This window comes from Pavona decussata, unplaced genomic scaffold (assembly GCF_977016875.1).
Source record: "Pavona decussata unplaced genomic scaffold, jaPavDecu1.1 SCAFFOLD_131, whole genome shotgun sequence".
In the NCBI taxonomy this organism is placed as follows: Eukaryota; Metazoa; Cnidaria; class Anthozoa; order Scleractinia; family Agariciidae; genus Pavona; species Pavona decussata.
Genome location: NW_028145545.1, coordinates 249,004 through 270,521, shown reverse-complemented (window position 1 = coordinate 270,521; position 21,518 = coordinate 249,004). Strand labels below are relative to the sequence as shown.

The window sequence follows — 21,518 nt, the reverse complement described above, 5'->3', positions numbered from 1 at the left end:
CGTGTTTAAACGTTGCCTTCAAGTGTGATGGAGAAAAAAACATACTGACATAACTTAAGCAAAAAAAGCATGGAAAATAATTTCGTGCTCTTGTATTTACAAATTAAGCGTGTTTTAATCCATTTGATAATTTAAACCTCTTTGGAGGTTTCCTCATACAAAGCCTAAGTAGTAAAATTGTTTAAATATCAAGTAGTCTATTTATAACGAAACACCAGTGCAAAGGAATGCCCCTTAAAACATGTGAAACGAGAGCCATTTTAAGAAATTAAGAGCTTTTGTAGTAAATAATTGAACTCAAATCCCACACCTTCCACTTTCACGAAAAGTAGAGGGCCATCCTGTGCTTCCTGAAGCAAGTTTATCGAACTAACCTCCAAATAATAGTTATTATATTGTGATGGCTTTTTGTCTAGGAGCCCTAAAGCCTTTTAGACGGCAACCATTTTCATTCGAAACCTTACGGTCAAATTCGGAAACCTACGAACGATCTTCGTTAGTCACCGGGCCCCCGATTCGTAACCGAGCAGAGTGGTTTGTTATAGGGACGATATATATAAGGACGAAAATGGAAGACCATGTGTTGACAACAACACGGCTACCTTGAGGTTTGATTGATAGTCAAAAGCTAGGTACATTAATGTAAAGGGTTGAAGATTATAATGGAAATCGAAAGGGGCTAGGACAGGAAAGAGTGGCAATGGAAACATCGTAGAAACGGATGATCGGCTTTCTATCAACAGGGAAAATTTCCAGACACTAAAGTTCCTCCTTTGCTTTCTTTGGAGATTCTGTGGAATAGGAAAATATAATCATTTTAAGAGCTAAGCTGATGACGTCGGCTGCATCTAACGGGGGCAATGTTACGTGAAAAGCTCTAACTTGCTTTTAACAATAACTGTCAAAATACCATAAAATGACGCTATAAAATGTTCAAAACTTGGCAGTGAAACCACGAGCCGGTTTTCATTTGAGTTTTGAGCATTTTATGGTCTACAAGTCCATAGTCCATAGAAAACTGCCATCCAATTGTTAAATGAAAAATGGCACATTTATACATCGAACATTTGAACAACTAATGGACGTTAAGCAAGGTTTCGCATCCGCCAGTAAACGTCGACCAGAAATGAGCTTACAAGCATTTTTCCATTGTGATAACTCTTGGACACCAACCAAATATATCAAAATTGTTCGTTACACCTCTGCCTCGAAACTTGCCATTTCCGAGTTGCTTTGAGCTTCAAACAAAACTAATTTTCACATGAAAACCTTTGAACGAAGCCTTGCTTTCATAACGATGTTCAAAACAATTCGGAAATGACCTATTGCGTTGCGAGGTAGAAGAAAAGTAGACAAGTCTTCTACTTTTCGCGATAATTTTATTTATTATTGCGAGATCACTTGCAGCGTGTGACGTGTATTCTACAGCTTGCAATGCTGTTGTCAGCATTGCACTGCAAGTTGCACAAAAGATTGCCTCGCTTAATAGCGCCATAGGGATCCATGTTTATTTTTAATAACTCTATCGAAACACCGAGGCTTAAAATATACGTCGAATTTCAGACCCGTTGAATTACAAACTACAGATAAGAATCAAAGCTACACTCTGTTCTGTCGACTTTTATTCCATTAACCTTTCTCGTAAGGTGTATGGCTTGCTGTTTGTGTGGTTATTAGACTGATTAACTGTGATTTTGACCATTTTTTAGGGGCTAGAATTAAGCACGACGCGTCTGAAATGCGTCGTATAAATTGGATGTGAAGTAATGAATTTAAGAATCGTTTTTTATCTACTCACACTGCCAAAGTAGAAAATGTTCAAGCTTACCACTTGGTTTGTCTTTTTCGGATTTCTCAGCTGCCATCTTAGAAGCTAGGGATTCTTGTAGACTTCTTACTTCGTTGTCATAGTCGGGCCATTCCTTCACTATTCTCACAGCGCTCTGTAGTTTAGGTTCCTTTGTCAGGGGATTGTTACACTGGAAAGAAAAATGCAAGATTAAGAAATTAAGGTTTGTATAAAAACTTGACAATTACATGATATTTTGAATAAAGCTAATGCTAGCCCTATTTATCGTGTTTTCTTAAGTCGGGCTTCCTTCCTGGAATTGTACGAAAGCAATTGCCAAAATAATGAAACAAAACAAATGTAACTGAAAAAAAAAAAAAAAGAAAACAACAACAAAAACAAAGGAAAAGTAATGGCTAAAAATCTCAAAATTCTATTACAATGGCAATTTGGATTTTTAGGCCGCCTGTTACGAAATGAAGTTCATTGAACTGTGATCCTGTAATTTTAATCCTGTGCTTTATTCTATTTTCCCCTGCACAATCTATTTACCCAAACGTCATTAGGTGGCATTGGGCAATAGAGCGGTTTTTCAACTGAGTTTCGTAAAACCAAAACCAAAGTCACCAAAGTGATTAAGTTGACCAATCTCAAACAGCGCAATGAGCCAATCAAAACTCGAAGCAAACACACGTAACCGACGTCGAGCGGGGGAAATTAACCCGTGCGAGCAAGTCATGATTGGTTTGGGTTTGTTTCTCATTGGCCGAGTATAGCTGGCACGAGTTTTGCCAACCAATCACAGCGCACAGTAAAGCAAAGCCACAGCAAATGCGAATTTCTTTCTACACTCAATTGAAAAGCGGTCTGTAACTTGGAAATTATATACGGGAGAATTTCAATTCTTTAGTGGGACAAAAAGAAAATCGTTTTAACATACCAGGTCAATGGCCTTAGCTCTGCTCTTCGACTCATCATCACACCATGTTTCACACCACAACCATTCCTGCGGGAGCGACCTGATAGGAACTTGATGGATCATGTTGTTCGGTAAGTCCTACACAAACGTACGGATAAACGTTCAAATTTACGACAATAAAAAACTTTTCACACTGTTATATAAATTCACATAACAAAATGTTATGGTTTGTGAGTAGAAGATCGTGGTAGCATACGAGGGAAAACCTTTGGAGTGAGAAAACATATGAAGTGTTTTTAGTAAGTTATTTTGCTAAAAAGGGATAGGCATTTCGATCCATTTCGGTAGTTTGGCGACAGGTTTCAGATGATTCAACGGTTTAAATGTGAGGAAAACCCAAAGAGGAACACTTGCAATTGTTGATCAACCAATGTTGCTACTGCTGTTGACCAAATGTTGAAAAGTGTATCATGTCATGGTGAATACTGAAATAGGCAATTCAACATGTTGAACAGAAAGAGAGCAGGTTTCTGTTCACTGCAACAAATGCTAACCTAGTTTAATGGCCTAGCTCCCACGAGTCTCCTACAACTCAATGGTAGAACATCCGAGCTAGTAATCAGAAGGTCAAAGGTTCGACTCCTGTTGGGAGAACTTGGATTTGTTTTTCCTAGTATGCCTGTCTTACTGACTGAAAGAATACATCTATCATTTATTCACCAGTCCTGAAACATAACATCGCATTTCTTTAACAACGTTCAACACTTTAAACGGCAAAAGAAAACATGAAGCAATTTATCACGGCGCCAACAATCCAACGATAACCGCGTGTCACTGGGAATTTTAACTTTCAGAATTGTGAAATCACTAAAAAAGTTGATCAGGGTTCCATCTCGTAAAGAATGGCCCTAGAATTACTCACAGAACCTTCCCGTACGGCTCCGGCTCTCTCTTCCCTATGAAAGAGTAGAAAACTGCAGTTTTATTTCTCAACTACAACCTACCTGATCAAGATTTGATAAACTGTTAGGGTCCTGACTCAAACCCTGTTCAACAAAACACAAACCAGTCTTATTGAAATATAAAGTACAATTGGTCTATTTTTATATACTCGCTGTTCGTCTACAAGACAAAAAACCCGTTTATAATAAGAAACTTGGGGATTTAAACGAATTTTTTCCCTCAGTAAAAAGCGAATCTTTCTCTAAGAGTACCGTAACTCTATATTTTTCCCAACGAAATCAAACGGATAACTAGCAACGTCCTCGATAATCTATGGATCATAATTTTATCGCATTCTCATATGACCTTCCGACAAACTTTAAAAAAATTTTAAAATTCGCATTATTCTTTCCTTTATTAAAAACGTAACATCACTGCCCAGATTTGCTTGCCTTGTTTGTTAGATAACTAACCTGATACTGTCCTCTGAGCCTGTCACCAGCAGCAAGTCGCCTGAATCTATCCAAGTCGACAACGTAAAGCGCACTATGATAAAAAATAGAAAGGATGAGTAGAGGTGGCCTCATTATGCGAGATGACAAGCAATGGTGTGGAAAATGGGAGAATGGTTGAGTGACCAGTCAAACAAACGGCTAAGCTGCGTCGAATATAACTCAAATGTAAACCGCAGTCAATCAGACAAATAACAGTACAAACAATACATTCTATAGTTAACCTTGAGAGGCCAAAAGTGGAACAGAGTGCTGGCCCCAGTTTTTCAAAGAGCGGATAATTTTATCCACTGGATAGGTCGCTTTGCGGCAGATAAAATGTGTGCAAGAATTTCCTTATAGCCTTATAATTTGTGTATAGAGTAGAAGCGTCTGTCTAATTTAAGTAAGGGATTGTGTGAAAAACTTGCTAAAAGCTTTGGTTGGAGTACATTTTATCCGGTGGATAGCAACTTATCCACTGGATGAAGTTATCCGCTCTTTGAACAACTGAATTGAACTGAATTGTGTTCGGTTATTTGGCCTAAGTAAAAACGCGGCACAGCGAATAGCGAGAACTGAACAAGCTCATAAACAACAGGCCTTACACCTTTCAATATGAAAATGATAAGCGTCGTTCCACCTTGTTTCAGTGAACCTTGCGCACTGCTGATATTTCTCCTCGACAACAAATTAAAACACAAGACACTGGCAACCTCGCACTTTCCGTGTGGCTAAATTTCCCAATTTATGCCATTCGGGTGAGGTTTGCTCACCTGATGTGATATGGACGTCCACCTAAATGACTTCTCCAGTAACCAACATTCCAAAACCTGGGAATGAGAAAAGAATTAAAAACTTGTCAACACTAATGTCTTTGTGGCGCATGTTTATACTGAACACTTAATTTTAAAAGTAACTCTTTCCACCAGATTGTTCAATTAATTGGTAATTGCGAATTGCTCACAAACCCACTATGGGTAGCATTGCTTGCCTCACTCACGCTCATGAATCCTGGTTTTCATTGGCGACGGAAGCACAGGTGCAACACAAGCATAAGAGCATTATGTCAAGTGAAAACGAAGGCGATACACGAACCAGCGCAAGCACAAGAAAAGGAAAAAAATGCTTGCGTCGAGGCCATTTTCACGGTGAAATAAGCACTCTTATGCTTGCGCATGTACTTGCGTCGCTAGTGAAAAGCAGGCTTTAGTGTCTCTTTTCATCCATGGACAACATCGTAACCAGAAGAACTCAACGGTGCTAATAAAGTGTTTTTCTTAAGAGAATTGTCCTTTCTCATTGGTCAAAACTGAGCAAAATGACTATGTACACACAATTACCTTGCACATACAGCAAATGCTTCAGGGAAGGGGGGAGAGGGGGGGGGGGGGGGGTGGAGTTCCAAATGGTTCAATGGCAAGAGAATTTTTAAATGAAAACGAGGGACACATTCTAATTTAATTTTCTCTAGCAAGACAAGGAACAACTTTCGAAGTTGCAATCCGCTTCCATCGTAACCATATGCAGCCAAAGACAGTAATCAATAATTTCAGTGTACTAGTATAACGAATTGACCACCATTTTCTTTACTTCACTTGATGCAAATATCCCTTCTGTCGAGTCACAACGACATATGAAACAACCGAAATGGTCCTCTAGAATTCACAGTTTGCGTCCTTGATACTGCTGGATTCAAAACATTAACATTTACTTCAAGTTTTCCCAGACTATTAGCAACGTAAGGTAAAGCCAAACACAGCATTGAGGTACAAGCCTCACTAATGTCTCAAGTTTCCACAATAATGTGGACTACTAATCAAACGAAGGAAAATAATACCTGAAACCATCCATCTCTCTACGACTGCTGCAGAAAGGCGTGTATGCGTAGGGTGCACCACGCAAGTCAATCTCGTTGAGCTCTTTTAAGTCCGCTCTAACAATCTGAAAAACACAAAAAGCAAAAACAAAACAGAAGGTTATCTCTATCTCATTCAAAACTCGAACAAATTATGGACAGAAAGCTGTCGTCTATTTAACAATTAGACAGCGAGCTCGAGGTTTCTATCGGCTGATAGTTCGCCCCGAGCCAACTATCAAAGGCTATAGAAACCGAGAGCGAGCCGTCTAATTGTTTTAGCATACCTCAGTGATCGATCTATGAAGCAAAAAAATCTTTTTATTTCATAAATTTTGATATGTTTGTGCAATGATGCATGCTAAATCGCGCGCGCTCTGACAAACTGCCGTCTATCGATCGATAGACGGCACCTGTGTAGCCAATCAGATTGCGCGTTACGCGATAGATCGGTCACTGAGGTATGCTAAAATAATTAGACGGCTCGCTCTCGGTTTCTATCGCCTTTGATAGTTGGCTCGGGGCGAACTATCAGCCGATAGAAACCTCGAGCTCGCCGTCCAATTGTTAAATAGGGACCTTCAGATCAAGCACGAGATTTAGTACAAGTACGACTTTCACATTTCAAATCAGTCGCAGCCCCAGAACTCTCGCTCCTTTCCGTTGTTTACCAGCGGATAAGGAGACCCTAGAAACAAGATTGGAGTGACAAGTGGTTATCTAAACCACGCAAACTAGATGTGAAAAGTCTTTTAAAGAAAAGAATACGGCCTTTAATACACAAGCCTATAAAAAATAGGTACCAAGTCTGCATCGACGAAGATGATTTTCTTCACGTGGAGCGGAAACAGAACGTCCAAAAACAGAATCTTGTACCTAAGAATCCAGACAAATAAAGATATGTAAGTACGGTATGCCAACTTGCAGTTTTTACTACATATTAAAATGCGGACAACTTACTTTTTCCAATGAAATATCTTATCCATGGATGAGGCCAGTTCTTTCAAATACCATATTTACTCGTTTAAGTAATGTATCACGCAAAAAGGAAAGAGGCGGTCCCTCTGTTTAGCGCCACGCCAAAACCCACCCAGCAGATATGAACAAAGATATTTGAAAGACCCCTCCCCCAACCCCCGCAAATGAAAGACGCGACCCTCAGCAGAACTTCTTTGACGATTGTCAAAGTGAAACTGTAAACAGCACAGTTGCGAAGAAGACACAGATGAGGAAGGTGTGCTCATCTCTCCCTTAAATTAATTTTGACCAGTACCTCTGCTCTTTAAAGGGAAAAAACCGCTCGAACAAATGTTTTGCATCATGGACTTCAATTTGCAGGATGCGAATTACGCACGCATGCGTCACGCAAACACCAACCTTGGGTAACCAGTGCTGACTTTGTACTTACCCCCAAATAATCCTCTGCTTTTCTGTTTGAGCATGCAACCAGTGAGGCCAGTGGTACTGCACAAGTTCATACTCAAAACCATACTCTTTGGCCATGTGAGGCAGGAACGCCTGAAAAAGAAAGTAATAACAAAATATAACAAAACTTGATTCGCTTTGTTTTACACAGCGTATACAGTGGAGAACCCCCGTAAGCAGAGCTCCTCCGCTAAAAAAATAAAAATAAAAATAAAATGTCAAAACACCAAACGTGTGAAAATTACCGTCAGTGAAGGCGAGAGGAAGTTCTTCAGAAACCAAAACTTCACAGGACTTTTGGTATTTTTCATAACACTCAGCATCATAATTCTACGAAAGAAAAAAAACAGAATAAAAAAACAAAACAAGTATTAGAAAATTTTACTTACATTTTTACCTACTCCAAGTTATTGAGCCAAAGAGCAGAAATCTTATGATACTTTTAGTACCGTACCTCAAGAAACGTTCATACAGGTGACCAGATGCAACAGAAAACACGTTAATGGTTTCATCCTGAGGAGCCTTCTCTTTGGAATCACTTCCGACAATGCTGCGTAAACAAGAAAAGACCAAACGCATTCTTTAACACTTTTTATAAAACATTAAATTGGGCTACCTATACGTCAAAAAAGAACTTAGGAGACGACGACGGCGACGACAACGACAACGCCGAAAAGCAATAGGTTTAATGAGCAAAAACAATCACCTCGATGTGCGTTTTAAATTTTGGTACATTTCTTTGCCGTCCTCTATACAAAACAACAACGTGAAATGACCAAATTCAAGGTTTCGTGGAGAAAGTGAACACAAAACATACAGGACCTCTATTGATACCAGCCTAGTGCTGAAAGGGCCACCCTTCCAAAATAAAAATGACTTCATTTGACTTGACGACGGTAATTTTCTCGTTCTCTTTCTTAGTTTAAATGCCACTCCAACCAATTTGGTTCCTGGATAGTCGTCCGTTTCTGTAGAAGTTGAACAAGTTGAAATAATCGCGAAGTAGCACAAATGAAATAACGTTGTATTTTCAAGTGACGTTTTCATTGGCATTGCCGTCGTCACTGCTTAAGGGGCTGTTTACATGGCGGGAGGAACATCCTAGAAGACGGATGACCCTAGCATCATATGTTTTCTGTATTCAATCTACATGCAAAAAGTTATACCTGGCCCTGGCGCTAGGATCTTTGTAGCGATAGGATCTTCCTAGCTGAGAGATGAGAAGATCCTAGCACCATGTAAACTGCCTTCACTCGGAAGATCGAAGTACTTGGAACAAAAAAAAAAAAAACAACGGGTACCCATTAAATAGACGTTTCGATTGTAGTTCAAATTACCTGGAGAGAGAGTCCCAAATGCCTCCTGATTGACTCTCTGAGTCACCAAGAAGATCTTTTCCTTCCATGCCGGGTTTTCTCTTTACCTAAAAAAATTCCAGAGCAAACGGTATAAAATGAATAATAATAACAATAATAATAATAATAATAATAATAATAATAATAATAATAATAATAATAATAATAACGGTTTATTCACAGCATATTCACATAAAAAAGAATGTGGCTCTTCATCTGTGAAGGCCTACAATACTAATCATTCAATATTTAATACTTATTAATACTAATTAATACCAATTATTTAATATTTATAAGAAAGAAAGAAAAAATTAACAGTGATTACGACACTATTCCTGGTGCCACTAAAAAGATCCAGGAGTAACTTGAAGCAGCCAATCTGTAAATCGAATTTCAACTGGTAAACAAACATAGTCGTCACCAGTCGTCCTACTAAAGATCTCAAATTTCTGAGCATGCGCTTGTTCACAGAACTCGTGTAAGGTAAGCCACGTAGAAAAAAAACGTAATTCAAATTGATGTCTTACTTGCTGACAAGGCTCTTAAGACTGCGTTGTCGACAGTCAAAGAATATTTCAAGTAGGTTGTGTCCACGTAGTGCCATGGCTTATATACTTTTTAATAACAAGAACAGCAATTACAGAAGAAACGTCTATAACGACTTCTTCTAAATGATGTATCAACTTTATAGTTTATACCTTAATACAAGGCTGTTGGGAAGGAGTGCTTGTAGTTAATACTAAGTTTAGTCCAAAGGCTTAAGGTAAACGACAACCAACAACCAACAAATTGTTTAAAAGGGAAGTTCGAAAGACACACCGGGCAAGAATCGATGAGTAACCACTTTAGGTGAAAGTTGTTTCCATAAAGGTGAACAGTCGTTAACAAAACACATCATTTATCTTTGACGGATTCAATCTCACCTTGACTTTCATAAGCTTCCCTATAAAACTGTCCACAACGACTGTAAAGTGTTTGCCTTCTTCCTCCGTGCTGCCAGAAACACTACATTAAAGAACAAAATATCTCAGGAGCTGATTTTGAACTGGTCACAAGAGTACATGTTCCAGTAGTTTGTGTTAGTGAGTATGATCATTAAAGCGCACGTTGTCTTTACGCTGTTCAAACCAATCACAAGCAAGGTAACATTTGAGACAACAATGCCGCTTTAGTACATGTATGGAGAATCTTTGCTGACGCCATTGTTTACATTATGCCTCATTAGCATAAAACAACATGCTTCGAACAAATGGACACCATAAACTAAAAAAGCGTGTCATTCTTGGTAATCAGGGTAAACGTCAGAACGATGTGTTGAATATTCTCAAAGAACTAAGCTTTCAAAAGCCTGTGAAACTTACAAAGAATGTATTAAAAGATGGCAAGAGTTACCTGCCAGCCATACATTCGTTGAAAAATCTTGACACTTTGAAAGTTCATTACTGAAAAAACTATTTAACATGCCACGCCCAAATTTTCAGACAGAACTAAGTTTACAGAGCTCTTTAAATTTATAGGTACATTTAGTTGTAACAAGTTCTGTCGTTTTTACTAACATAAACATAATTCTGTAAATACAGATCCGCCTGTTTGGTCTCAGACACAACCAAAGGAGTACCTGGATTATGAGACTAGGTACTGTTACATGAGTTCCACTGAAATATGTTTGCGTTAGCTAACAGCTTTGAAAACTTTCCCCCTATTATGTATTGGTCATAACCCGTTTGTTCGCAGAGTATCCACCTTGTCTGGGGTAGGGAGCGAAGACACCACCTATCTCATGAACATTACCGACAAAATTAGATCTGCCTTAAAATTTGCTTTGACAAGAAATATTCAGCTAGCAAGAGTCAGCATTGCTAGGTAAACAAGAAAAGTGAGGTTTGAATCTCATTGTCACTTTTAGTGCTGGATAGAGGGGTGGCTATGCAATAAAGACACCATCTTTAGAGGTTGAGGAAGCAGGCAGAGACCACCATCTATTTTGTGGTTTGGTGGGTCCTGTTCGAGTAAAGTAGTATTGACCACTTCCCTAATAGTAAAAAAAATTGCAATGCTCATTATTTTCGAAACACGTTTTACTAGGATTACCTTTCTATATCGTAAATCTCGGATGACCTTCCCTCTCTGACCCTTAGCGACCATGCTCCAGGGTAAGCCTTGAGCTGGAAGTATCCCTGGAGACCATGAAACAGAGAATCATAGAGATCATAGTTACCAAAAACAAAAACAAACAAACAATACTCAATGGAAGGTCTGGCCAGCTAAGGGTACGTTATCATAAGTATTAGCAACGGCGGATCAGGCAGCAGAAATTGTTATCACAAATTTAAAAACACCACAGGAACAAGAGGTTGTCGTTATTACTATTAACTTAATGCAGAATAGGTAACACTGGACAGTTGCATTTCTAGGCGTCAGTCGCGAGAGAAATGAAAAAGGCTGTCAAACTGTATAAAAAATGTGAGAGAAAAAGTTGTCCCTTGATCCTGTCATATTGTATTTCGAAAGCTTGTATCTCAACATAAATCTTCGATCCTGAAAAGGAAACTTTTTTGTTTGTATAAAAAATGTTATTTCGGCCAAGCATTCGTACCAAAAAGAAAGTTACCGGAACATTATAGGAACTGTGACTTGCCTTAAAATCCAAATCACCTTCTTTCCTGAAACAAGCGTTTAGGGTGTTTATTTCAGTTTTGAAATTTGTCCTTTCCTCTGTATTATTTGCTTTTTTTAGTTTTGTATTTCTATTTGTTTTCAGTGTCGACAAACTACTACAATTTTTACTTTACCTCCCTTGGTGGCACATTTGGATTAAATTCAATCCTCCTTTACTCATGCAGTTTTTAAAAATGCTGGTCATTGATGAAGGGCTGGTTTTTATTTTAGCTGTCATGGCACTACATGGTAGTTTTTTTGAGGATTATATAGGGTTATTTACTCAGGATATTTTACCTACTGTCCCCCTTACCAAATTTGCCATTACGATTGTGTCAAACATAACAGGGTTTCTCGCGGTGCCGAGAGTGAATTGTAGTCCACGGGGTGGCTGTCTGGTGTCAAAATCGGAGCAATGACCTGAAAAAAAGGTAATTTTTAAGTATGAAGTTCCTCGATTCCAGGGAATAAAAGGAGTTTTCTGCAGTGCAATTCTTAAAGAATAATAACAAATAATAATAAATGATTATATAGCCCCATATCCATGGCTCATGGCGCTAAAATTTACACCAGTGATAATCTCATCTCATCTCATCTCATCTCATCTCATCTCATCTCATCTCATCTCATCTCATCTCATCTCATCTCATCTCATCTCATCTCATCTCATCTCATCTCATTCAATCTAATAATAACAGGATTTAACCCGGGGGGATAGGGATGGTGGTGATTCTTCCCTCTCCTCTATAACTTCAAGAGCATGAAGGCTCGACCTTGGAGGGTATGCTGCAAAACGAGGCAACATCACACAGAATAGGTATTACGTCATGACTTCTAAGAAGCTGTCATCTTTTTTTCCAAAACTTCAAAACTTCTTCGACAAAGAAACGCCAACAGATACTAAATAGGGTGAGAGAAACTCGTGGAAGTGTTGGACGCTAAAGGTGAATTATGCTAGGTAAGTCAACCTGCCGTTTTTAAAAACACTTCACTATTATTTCACAGTGATCTTACTCAACAAGTTTCTCGTGCGGGCCGGTTATTTGTTAGATGCGAGTCCATGTTATGTGACATGTGATTGTGTAACCGAAGACTGGTTTCCTTTAGCGCGAAAAGTACTTGTTAAAATAACGTTGATATCTTCCCTAGTCTGGGGTACTATCTCAAAAATATAAGAAAGAAATCACTAAAACACGACTCAAACTGTTTGGCACAAATGTGCGAAATCTGGAACTTATTCACAAAAACATTTGTCACTCGCTTTTAAAGCAATTATATTGGATAAAGTATTTACATGTTGCAACAGCCAGTTTGCAGGAGGTCATGACTAACATTTCCAAACTCTGAACACAAGATCTTTCTATGTTTGTACATCATAATATAATATATTTTTATCCTCCTCACCAGTGGCCATTACTTTCCAGGAGGTTCCTATCATTTGTCAAAGAACCTTTTTAGAACACTAAACCATAGTTTGAAACCCAATCTGTGTCATGAACAAAGTCATTCAGACCTTTAAAATTTGAGTTAGCAATATATTTCACCAGACTAACGCCTACAATACCTTCAATAAAGATATACTCCAACTCAATTTTCCCATCGCTTGTTTCTCCACCTACAAACAGAAAAAAAAAACATTCAGAATAAAATAACGACAGGCACTAAGTAAACTAAACGCGCATGGTAAAGACTGGTTGGCGCTGAAGTAAAATAAGAATGAGAGCTAAATCCTCACTCTCGTTACATCACCGTTACTTCCGTCAATGAATTAGCACTAGGCACGCGTAGTGGTGAAAGCACTCGCCTCCCACCACGGTGAATCCAAATATGTTACACACTGTGTAGCGATAATATCAATATAAGTTGTGTTCAAAGTTAAATTTTCTTTGGGCGCTGCTTTTTTGCGGAGGGAGCACGATTCCCGGGTCGCGTCATACGTGGGTTGAGTTTGTTGTTGGTTCTCGTGCTTGCTTCGAGAGGTTCTTTCATTGTACTCCGGTTTTGCCATCACAACCAAAGCCAACATTTTCAATTTTAAATCAATCTGGAAAGCGAGGTCCCCAATTAATGATCTGTGTTAAAAAAAAAACATTGACACTAAAATAAAGGGATTTAGGGACTCTCACTGAGATTTAATTCCCTCACAATTTTTTGTGAAATTCGATAAGGCTCGTTTGACCAGCAGTTCATTGCTTCAATTTGTGTGAATATTGCCAAGTTACTTACAGTGCGACGCGCCTTACCGTGGCCACCCAACAAACTTTTTTTTACAAGTTAGCCATTAAAATACAAAACGACATGTTTTCAATAATTCGTTGTTGCGTCACTTACCTGTTGGACTTTGAAAGGAGGCGTGACCGTTAATCAAATTTGCGTACCCTGATTGGCTAAAAGTTTGTTGGGTGGCCAGGGTAGGGCGCGTCGCACTGTAAAGTTGTACATTACAATATACCCACCTCCTCTAACTTAATATTGTCCAAATCGTGAGGTGAATACACCGCTTCCACCATCCACCCCAAGGGAGTGTCCATACCCATTGTTAGCAGCACGGACTGCGGCATGTCTGAGAAGGCAGCAAATGGCCCCTCTGTCATAGCACCATCCTCGTCAAATGTCACTTGAGGTTCCAAAACATAGCGGTAGAAGCGATTCAAAGGCATTTCTGAAAGCGTCTCACGTGAGTTCATTGCTAGTTTGATGTTCACGTTTGTTACGTTTTCAAGGACCTAAGAAGAGGAAAATACGCTCGCAAATATGTTATTGAACGAGTTCGTTTTTTTTTTTTTTTTGAAAGTTTATGGACCGAACCGCGGGTGAAGTCCGTAAGTGTAATCGAGGTATGAATGAAATATCTTTCCCAGAAGAAACATTTGCTAAGCATTTTCGTATTACATCCATTCTAGAGCGGTTTTTAATTGTATCGAAAGTAATTCACGTTTGCTTTGGTTTTCCTTTACCACGCTTTGTGATTGGTTGAAAAACTAGCGCCACTTTCTCAACCAATGAGAGGCAAAACCAAAACCAATCATGACTTGTTTACAGGCGTTTTCCCGCGCTTGGCGCCGGTTGCATGTATTTGCTTCAAATTCTGATAGGTTCGTTGTCCTGTTTCCGGCTGTTATGATTGGATACAGTAAGTACTTTGGTTTTGGCTTTACGACACTCAATTGAAAACAGTTTTATATTTCTAATTCTAGACATGATTCTACCGAAACGAAACCAAGACAGAGGTGAAAATTTCACCTTGGAACTCGAATCGTTTAAAAATTTAATGCAAGTGAGACGTAACTGAAACTCACCATGAGAACAGGGGCAATTTTCTGGGCAGCTGTAGGTCAAAATAAAATACCATGAAAGGTTAAACAACAGTTCGTCAGCTAACCAAAGGCTGGAAAACTACACAATACACTGTTTAGCTCGTTATTACAGGACGTAAGCAAACCAAACGACCACGATCACGAGAATGCTGTTAAATAAAGGGTTTAATGAGCAGCACAATGGCGTGTACTGTGTTTGAAAGCACAGTGAAATGAAGTAACTATAAATACATGGATACATACGTACGTACGTGAAAGAGGAAAACATGAACATGAAAGAAAATACACTATTATTTCTTTCAGTCAAATGCATAATGATTGTAGAAACATAAACTCCGTGTAGAAGTAGGATAGGCTAACCGCTATACCATGCCACTTCCTGCTAAACAGGTTGTATCTTAAGGCTGCTGTGACTCAAACAGTTTTGGATCTTTCTTGGGAATCCTTAGTCATCTTTGTAATGATCAATAAAGTGATCAGTTACCTTCAAAACGATATGCGGACTGCAGCTGTTCGAATGCTCAATCTGTTTGAAAATTACGAGTTCCGAAGTTCATGTGGAGACTGGAGACGAGTTTTTAAATTTTCATTTAATCAGAAATTGGTGTCCATCACAAGAAAGATCATATTAAAATTAGTCAGTTTACCAAGTTTGAGGTTCTGTCGTTAGAATGCAACCAAATTGAAGGCTTTCAAAAATCGGAAAAATTAGAGACCTTTATATGGAATTTGGGCGACCTTTGACCGGTGAAACATACCAAACTTGGTAAACGTACTACTTTTTATGTGATCATTCTGGCGATGGGGTTCATATAGACTTCAGAACGGGCAATTGCAGTACACAATTATTACACAACAAAGCAAACTAATAAAGGCAAAACGTTCTAGGTACAAATTTAGCAAGAGGATACCTTTTGATAGTGGATCCACAATAACAACAACATCAAAACTGGCCCCCTCTTCCTTGGTCTTGATTTTCATGACGCTAAAAAATGTGGCACAAGATGAAAACTTAAGGTTATATCATCTAGGAGCACGACAAAAAATTACTCAATCAGTTACATTTTGTTCCTTCAGAGCAAACAATATTCACCAACCACCCTTGTGTGTAGAAAGAATATTTTGTCACTGCCACATGCCCTTCCTACTAAACAATGAAACTACAACTTCGAAATATTTATTTGTTGATAGCTGGTGTAGAGCGAATCTTTAAGTCAACTATGAACTATGCACTGATACAATCAGACGTTAGCATTCCAACCGGTTTGACATAAACCACAGACAAATTACTTCAGCAAAAAAATGTTTCTACAGGTGGTTAATCCCATATTCAGACTTCCAGTGTACCTGCGAACGAACATGTCTATCAAAGATACGAATGGCCTAACATAGTTAATTTTGAAAATAGTCGATCCAAACGCTGTGTTGACAGTTTCTAAGAGCCCACCTTCAAACCTTCATTTTCCAACCTTTCGAACAGCAATCAAAATAACACTCATGTGACTACTCCTACAAAAGGCAAAGATGCTGGTACAACCTTCGCAAAGAAAATTCTTAAGCAGCAGTATGCGCCAAAACTCTAGCAACAGGTTTAGTCTTTTCTGGTCTCAACTTCGACAAAAAGCCAAAAATCGAGCAACAAGCTCACTCCTTTCTGGTCTCAGATTCGTTTCTCTTTCCACTTTCTTACCTGTGCTCACTTTCTTTGAAAGAAATGTCTTGGCGGGATCTTTTTTCTCGGCTGACCAATGCAGATGATGCCTTCATGATGATATCACTTCTAAATTCACTTAGTAAAAAAGAACAGAACGTTAACAATATTCATTTAACTTGTTACCAAGTCATCTATATCCTCAGACTGAACTTACATTAAGTGATTCACGTACTGCAAGATAAAGGGATGCTTTAGGTATGCTACAGTCGTCAACAAAAGATTTTTGGACAAGTCGATAAATGTGGACTAATATATCTTCTTTCCGCACGGACAAAACAGTTTGGTGTCAGCGTTACCGGAAATGATGCCCCTACCTACAAATTGGGGAGAACGGCCAATACGGGGAAAAAGCAACATTGTCAAGGAGGGGATGGAAGGGAGAGTTTCGAAGAATTACTTTTCCCAACCAAGACAAGGAGAAAGTGTACTAACATGTTTGATAACAATTGATTAGGGATGAATGATTTAGGTATGATGGAGTAATAGTTATGCTGGATCAGAAAAATGTTATGAACGACTGGCAAAAAAACTGACAGCCAAGAAAATGGCATCGTTTTATGAAGATGTCCTTGTCAGGAATCTTGGGTGGTGAGAAACAAAAAAAAGGAGCCCATTCACATAGCCCGGGCTCCCCATCTGACACAGAAAGGGTGGTGAGCAGTAGGGGGGTGGGGGCGATTTGGGCACGAAGCACTAGGAGAGAGCAAACGCTAAAAAAAAATACATTTGACCAAACTCAACACGGCGAACTGCTTTGCATTGCCACAACTTTAAGGAGGCTCGAGGCAGTTTTTTGGGACTTAGGGTGGAAGTTTTGAAATTCCAATCTCGCATACAAGATAAACTTCGATCTCCTTCATACTACATCATCATTTCAACATATGATCAAAGTTAATTTTCTCATCGGTTTCCAAGCAACAGCTATTACCATAGCAACGGAAGCGCATAGCCTCTCATTTTAAACATTGTCGATTATCTCGAAATCTAGTCAGACACTTTATGACGAAACTTTAGGGATTTAAACTACTCAATCTAGACAACTTGTAGGCGAAATTAGAAAAAAATCTGTAAGAGCGTTTTCAAGTAAATAATGAATCAATTTTTATGGGGTGATTTTGTTTATTCCAGCCTTTTTCACCAATATCTCTAGCAAAATAAAACTTGACACTTTGTCTTTTCTGTTGAAAGGTCATTCCTCATAGCGAAACATTCTAAATGTATATTGAGCTTCATGGGTGTCTCCGATTTTAAGATATTTACGTTTGAAAACAGTTTAAATAAAGCGCAGATGAATGAAAAAGTTCCTACTTTGCATAAATCGCGATATCTTTAAAATGCCCCTGCATATTTTTCTGTTAAATTACAAGCGGTTAAAGTAATAATTCTTTTCGATATCTACGCAAGTTTAAGGTTCAGGAACCGAAATTGGTGTTAGATAAGAAGGCTGAATCTTGGTCAAGTTTCAGTCGTTATTCGTTTTCTCCGAACAAGAATTTTATTTTGTTTGTTCCGGTCTATTTCACTGCTATTCACGTGCTTTGAATATTTATCATAACGTGAAGTCGTGGAAAAGGTAAAATTTACAATGGAAGACTTGAGAAGCAGGAGCAAATATTTATGTAAATTTTACCTTTTGCACGACTTCACGTAATCATAAATATTCACAGCACGTGAATAGCAGTGGAATAGACCGGGACAAAGAAAACAAAACTCTTGTTCGGAGAAAGCGAATAATGTCTGAAACTTGACCAAGATTCAACCTTCTTATCTAACACCGGTTTCGGTTCTTGAGCCTAAAACTTGCGTGAATATCGAAAAGGATTCTTTCTCTCACCACTTGTAATTTAACAGAAAAATCTGCCTGGGTATTTCAAAGATATCTCGATTTATGCAAAGTAGGAACTTTTTCATTCATCTGCGCTATATTTTAACTGTTTTCAAACGTAAATATCTTAAAATCGGAGACACCCATGAAGCTCAATATACATTTAGAATGTTTTGCTATGAGGAATGACCTTTTAACAGAAAAGACAAAGTGTCAAGTTTTATTTTGCCAGAGATATTGGTGAAAAAGGCTGGAATAAACAAAATCACCCCATAAAAATTGATTCATTATTTACTTGAAAACGCTCTTACAGATTTTTTTCTAATTTCGCCTACAAGTTGTCTAGATTGAGTAGTTTAAATCCCTAAAGTTTCGTCATAAAGTGTCTGACTAGATTTCGAGATAATTGACAATGTTTAAAATGAGAGGCTATGCGCTTCCGTTGCTATGGTAATAGCTGTTGCTTGGAAACCGATGAGAAAATTAACTTTGATCATATGTTGAAATGATGATGTAGTATGAAGGAGATCGAAGTTTATCTTGTATGCGAGATTGGAATTTCAAAACTTCCACCCTAAGTCCAAAAAAACTGCCTTGAGCCTCCTTAAGTAAATCAATTTAATATAGTACAGTACTAGGAAACATACTACTGGTTCACAAGGTTGACTGGAATTAAAATGAAAAACAAATTACCTTGTGTCATCATCAGCCGACAAATCCTCAAATTGCATTTCATCCACCTTAAAAGGAAAAACGTATTTCAGATGAAAAAAAAAGATTTGTTCCAAAGTGACTTCACACAATGTTGTTGGAGGACAAAAAGCTTGGTTCTTTTGGAGCAAATGCTCATGAGACAAGCAGCGAGGTATCATAACGATTTCTTATTGACTGGATCGCCATGGTGCACTTGCGTGATTTCACTAAGGTTTCTGGATTTGAATCAAGGATGACTGACTATCATACGCTTACGTTAGATACAAACCTGATTTCTGACTTTGCGAGCATACAAGTCCATGTCAAAGTTCTCGAGCAGTTTAAAGTCATCCTCAGTAAATAAAGTATTTCCAGCAATAGGACCAAGAACCTGACGAAAGAAAACGTTGCGAGAAGGAGAAAAGGATAAGACAAATTGTTCTTGAACCTTTTACAGAGCTAAAACTAACAGTTTGTTATTTCATATTCTGAGACCAACATTTGAGGAAATGTCACAGCGTCTGTGAAAACAAATGAATGGGCGGTTTTTGAGTTTATATCATTAACATCTCGTACGTGAACGAATGTGCTTCTGAGAAATAGCAAAGTGCATTGCTCCACATTTGTTGTGGATCCAAAGAACCTCTCTCAATCTGAGTGAACTTGTGATTAATAGTAACCCAAAAATGAAAACTGCACCCACAAACCCTTTTTTGCATGTGTGTGCCAGTGAATGAATGGCGGATGTCTCGGGTGACAAGTCAAAGAACGAGGCTGTTCGGGCACCAAATGGCAAGTCCTGCAGAGGAAGACAATTATCTCCAGCCACACTTTTTTGTCTTGTACAATATAGGGTTGTTTTATAATTGTTACTTACTCTTCCGTTGGTGATAACAGCTGGCTGCCCAGGAAGAAGATTAACAACCTGACTACAAAAAGCTTGGTAAGAAAACAGCTTTCCTTTGAAGGCGTTCTTATCGTTCAGCTTGGCCTTTATTGCATCTGCTTTCAAACCCTAGATACAAAACAAATTGCACGACTTCTTAAAAACGTGTAAGAGAAAGGGTGAGGTGGGTTAGTTTCTAAAGAAACTGTGGTACTCCGTCGGTGGAGAGTGGAAACGAACGTTTAGTTTTATCGACAGAATTAAAAATGGTAGTTAAACTGGGTGGAGTGCAATTTGGTCTGAAATCATACGCGTGATTTCAAAATCGAACGAGCGCGCAGCGCGAGTTTGATTTGAAATCACAAGTATGATTTCAGACAAAAATTGCACGACACAAAGTTCAATTACCACTTTATTACACCTATTTTGAAATCACAGAGTTTTATTGTCAATTTTAATATTCATTTTTTTAACTTCATTTTCATTTTGATGGGCTAAAGAAAGGATGCGATTTAGAGCAAAAATGGTGCAATTTGGCAATAAATCGCACTGTCGAAAGCCAATCAGATTGCAAGGATCACCAGTAATTTCAAAATGGGTGTAATAAATAAGGTAATTTGGCCACCGTAAAGACGATTCAAGTGTGGACGTTTCCAGCGTTAGCCTTTCGTCAGAGCTCAATCTCTTTACGGTGGCCAAATTAGTTTAACCACTCTGTTTATTAAACCAAGCATAAGTAGCAAGCTGAACTATTTAATTTTTGTTGGTGTAAAATGACGTATAAAATGCAGTTCCAGTATAAAAGACCATCTCATGTTTCAATGCTCATGCTCGAAGCCATAACGCAAAGTATAAACGACTACCACAATTGGCGTGCTACTGCCATTTCTCCCCAAATACAGAGTAAGCACGGAGGCCAAATGACAGAACTACTAAAAACTTGTTTTACGATCCCAATCTGTCTTTTAGCATGTGCTTTCTCTTCTAACTAAGAAGACAGACAAACAAATCAGAGTTGCCACTAACCAGAATAAAACAATTCTCAGAATTTCCCTGACTATTCACTGACCTCAAACCAGTTTTCACTAACTACAAATAACAAATCCTTAGGCAAAAAAAGCAGCACCTTTGCAGATACGGTTTGGAACGACCTTACCTTTGCCAACAAGGTACCTCGTTTGCAAAAGGAGTGGCTAGACAAAAAATCAAATTTCCTGACTTTTCCCTGAGATGCGCGAGGTACCGTCCTTTATTATGTAAAGTCACAAAAATCAGGTACCCAAGGACGGTCTCCTCCATTCAATCCATTGGTTGGAAATATTAAAAGCAGCTTATGATCTAACGTACCGAGATCTTGGTCAAGAGGTCTTCCATTGCCTTGGAATCTTGAGAAAGTTTATGCAAGTCATTGTTGTCATCTAACAAGTTCTCCATAAACGTTAACATCGGTGGCGTAACGTGCATCTTTGAAGCCAATACAGCCTCCACAGTCCTAGCGATCTCCAGTAGCTCTGGCTGATCATCAGTTTGTTTTATTGCTGGGTTGTGGATAAGCCCTACTCTCGTACTTGCTGATGATTTCTGCGGTGGAAGGAAAAACATTCTCAAACTCATTAATAATTCATCAAGAGAAAACAAAGAAAATC

At 38.5% G+C, this 21,518-nt stretch overlaps 1 protein-coding gene across 1 annotated transcript; it reads right to left on the bottom strand.

Annotated features, from left to right (window-relative positions):
• Positions 1-90: 90 nt before the first annotated feature.
• LOC146468363 (UDP-glucose:glycoprotein glucosyltransferase 1-like) lies at positions 91-21,486 on the bottom strand. The gene is made up of 24 exons (XM_085124630.1): positions 21,220-21,486; positions 19,864-20,001; positions 19,276-19,377; positions 18,987-19,033; positions 16,445-16,543; positions 15,666-15,739; positions 14,737-14,765; positions 13,890-14,163; positions 13,002-13,046; positions 11,751-11,857; positions 10,871-10,956; positions 9,703-9,784; positions 8,762-8,847; positions 7,879-7,974; positions 7,670-7,754; positions 7,408-7,517; positions 6,803-6,875; positions 5,982-6,085; positions 4,918-4,974; positions 4,124-4,196; positions 3,713-3,754; positions 2,730-2,846; positions 1,829-1,979; positions 91-791 (listed from the first exon to the last, which is right to left on the bottom strand). Exons 1-24 carry the CDS (start codon positions 21,484-21,486, stop codon positions 760-762), a joined length of 2,376 nt encoding a protein of 791 aa, XP_084980756.1. The 3' UTR covers positions 91-759.
• Positions 21,487-21,518: the final 32 nt, after the last annotated feature.

Excerpts from the sequence above, each read along its gene's own strand:
- LOC146468363 (XM_085124630.1), bottom strand. The coding sequence starts at position 21,486 with ATGAGTTTGAGAATGTTTTTCCTTCCACCGCAGAAATCATCAGCAAGT. Across the intron at positions 20,002-21,219 it reads ACCTCTTGACCAAGATCTCG|GGTTTGAAAGCAGATGCAAT; the intron begins GTACGTTAGATC and ends TTTTGTATCTAG. Across the intron at positions 6,876-7,407 it reads AAGCAGAGGATTATTTGGGG|GTACAAGATTCTGTTTTTGG; the intron begins GTAAGTACAAAG and ends CTGGATTCTTAG.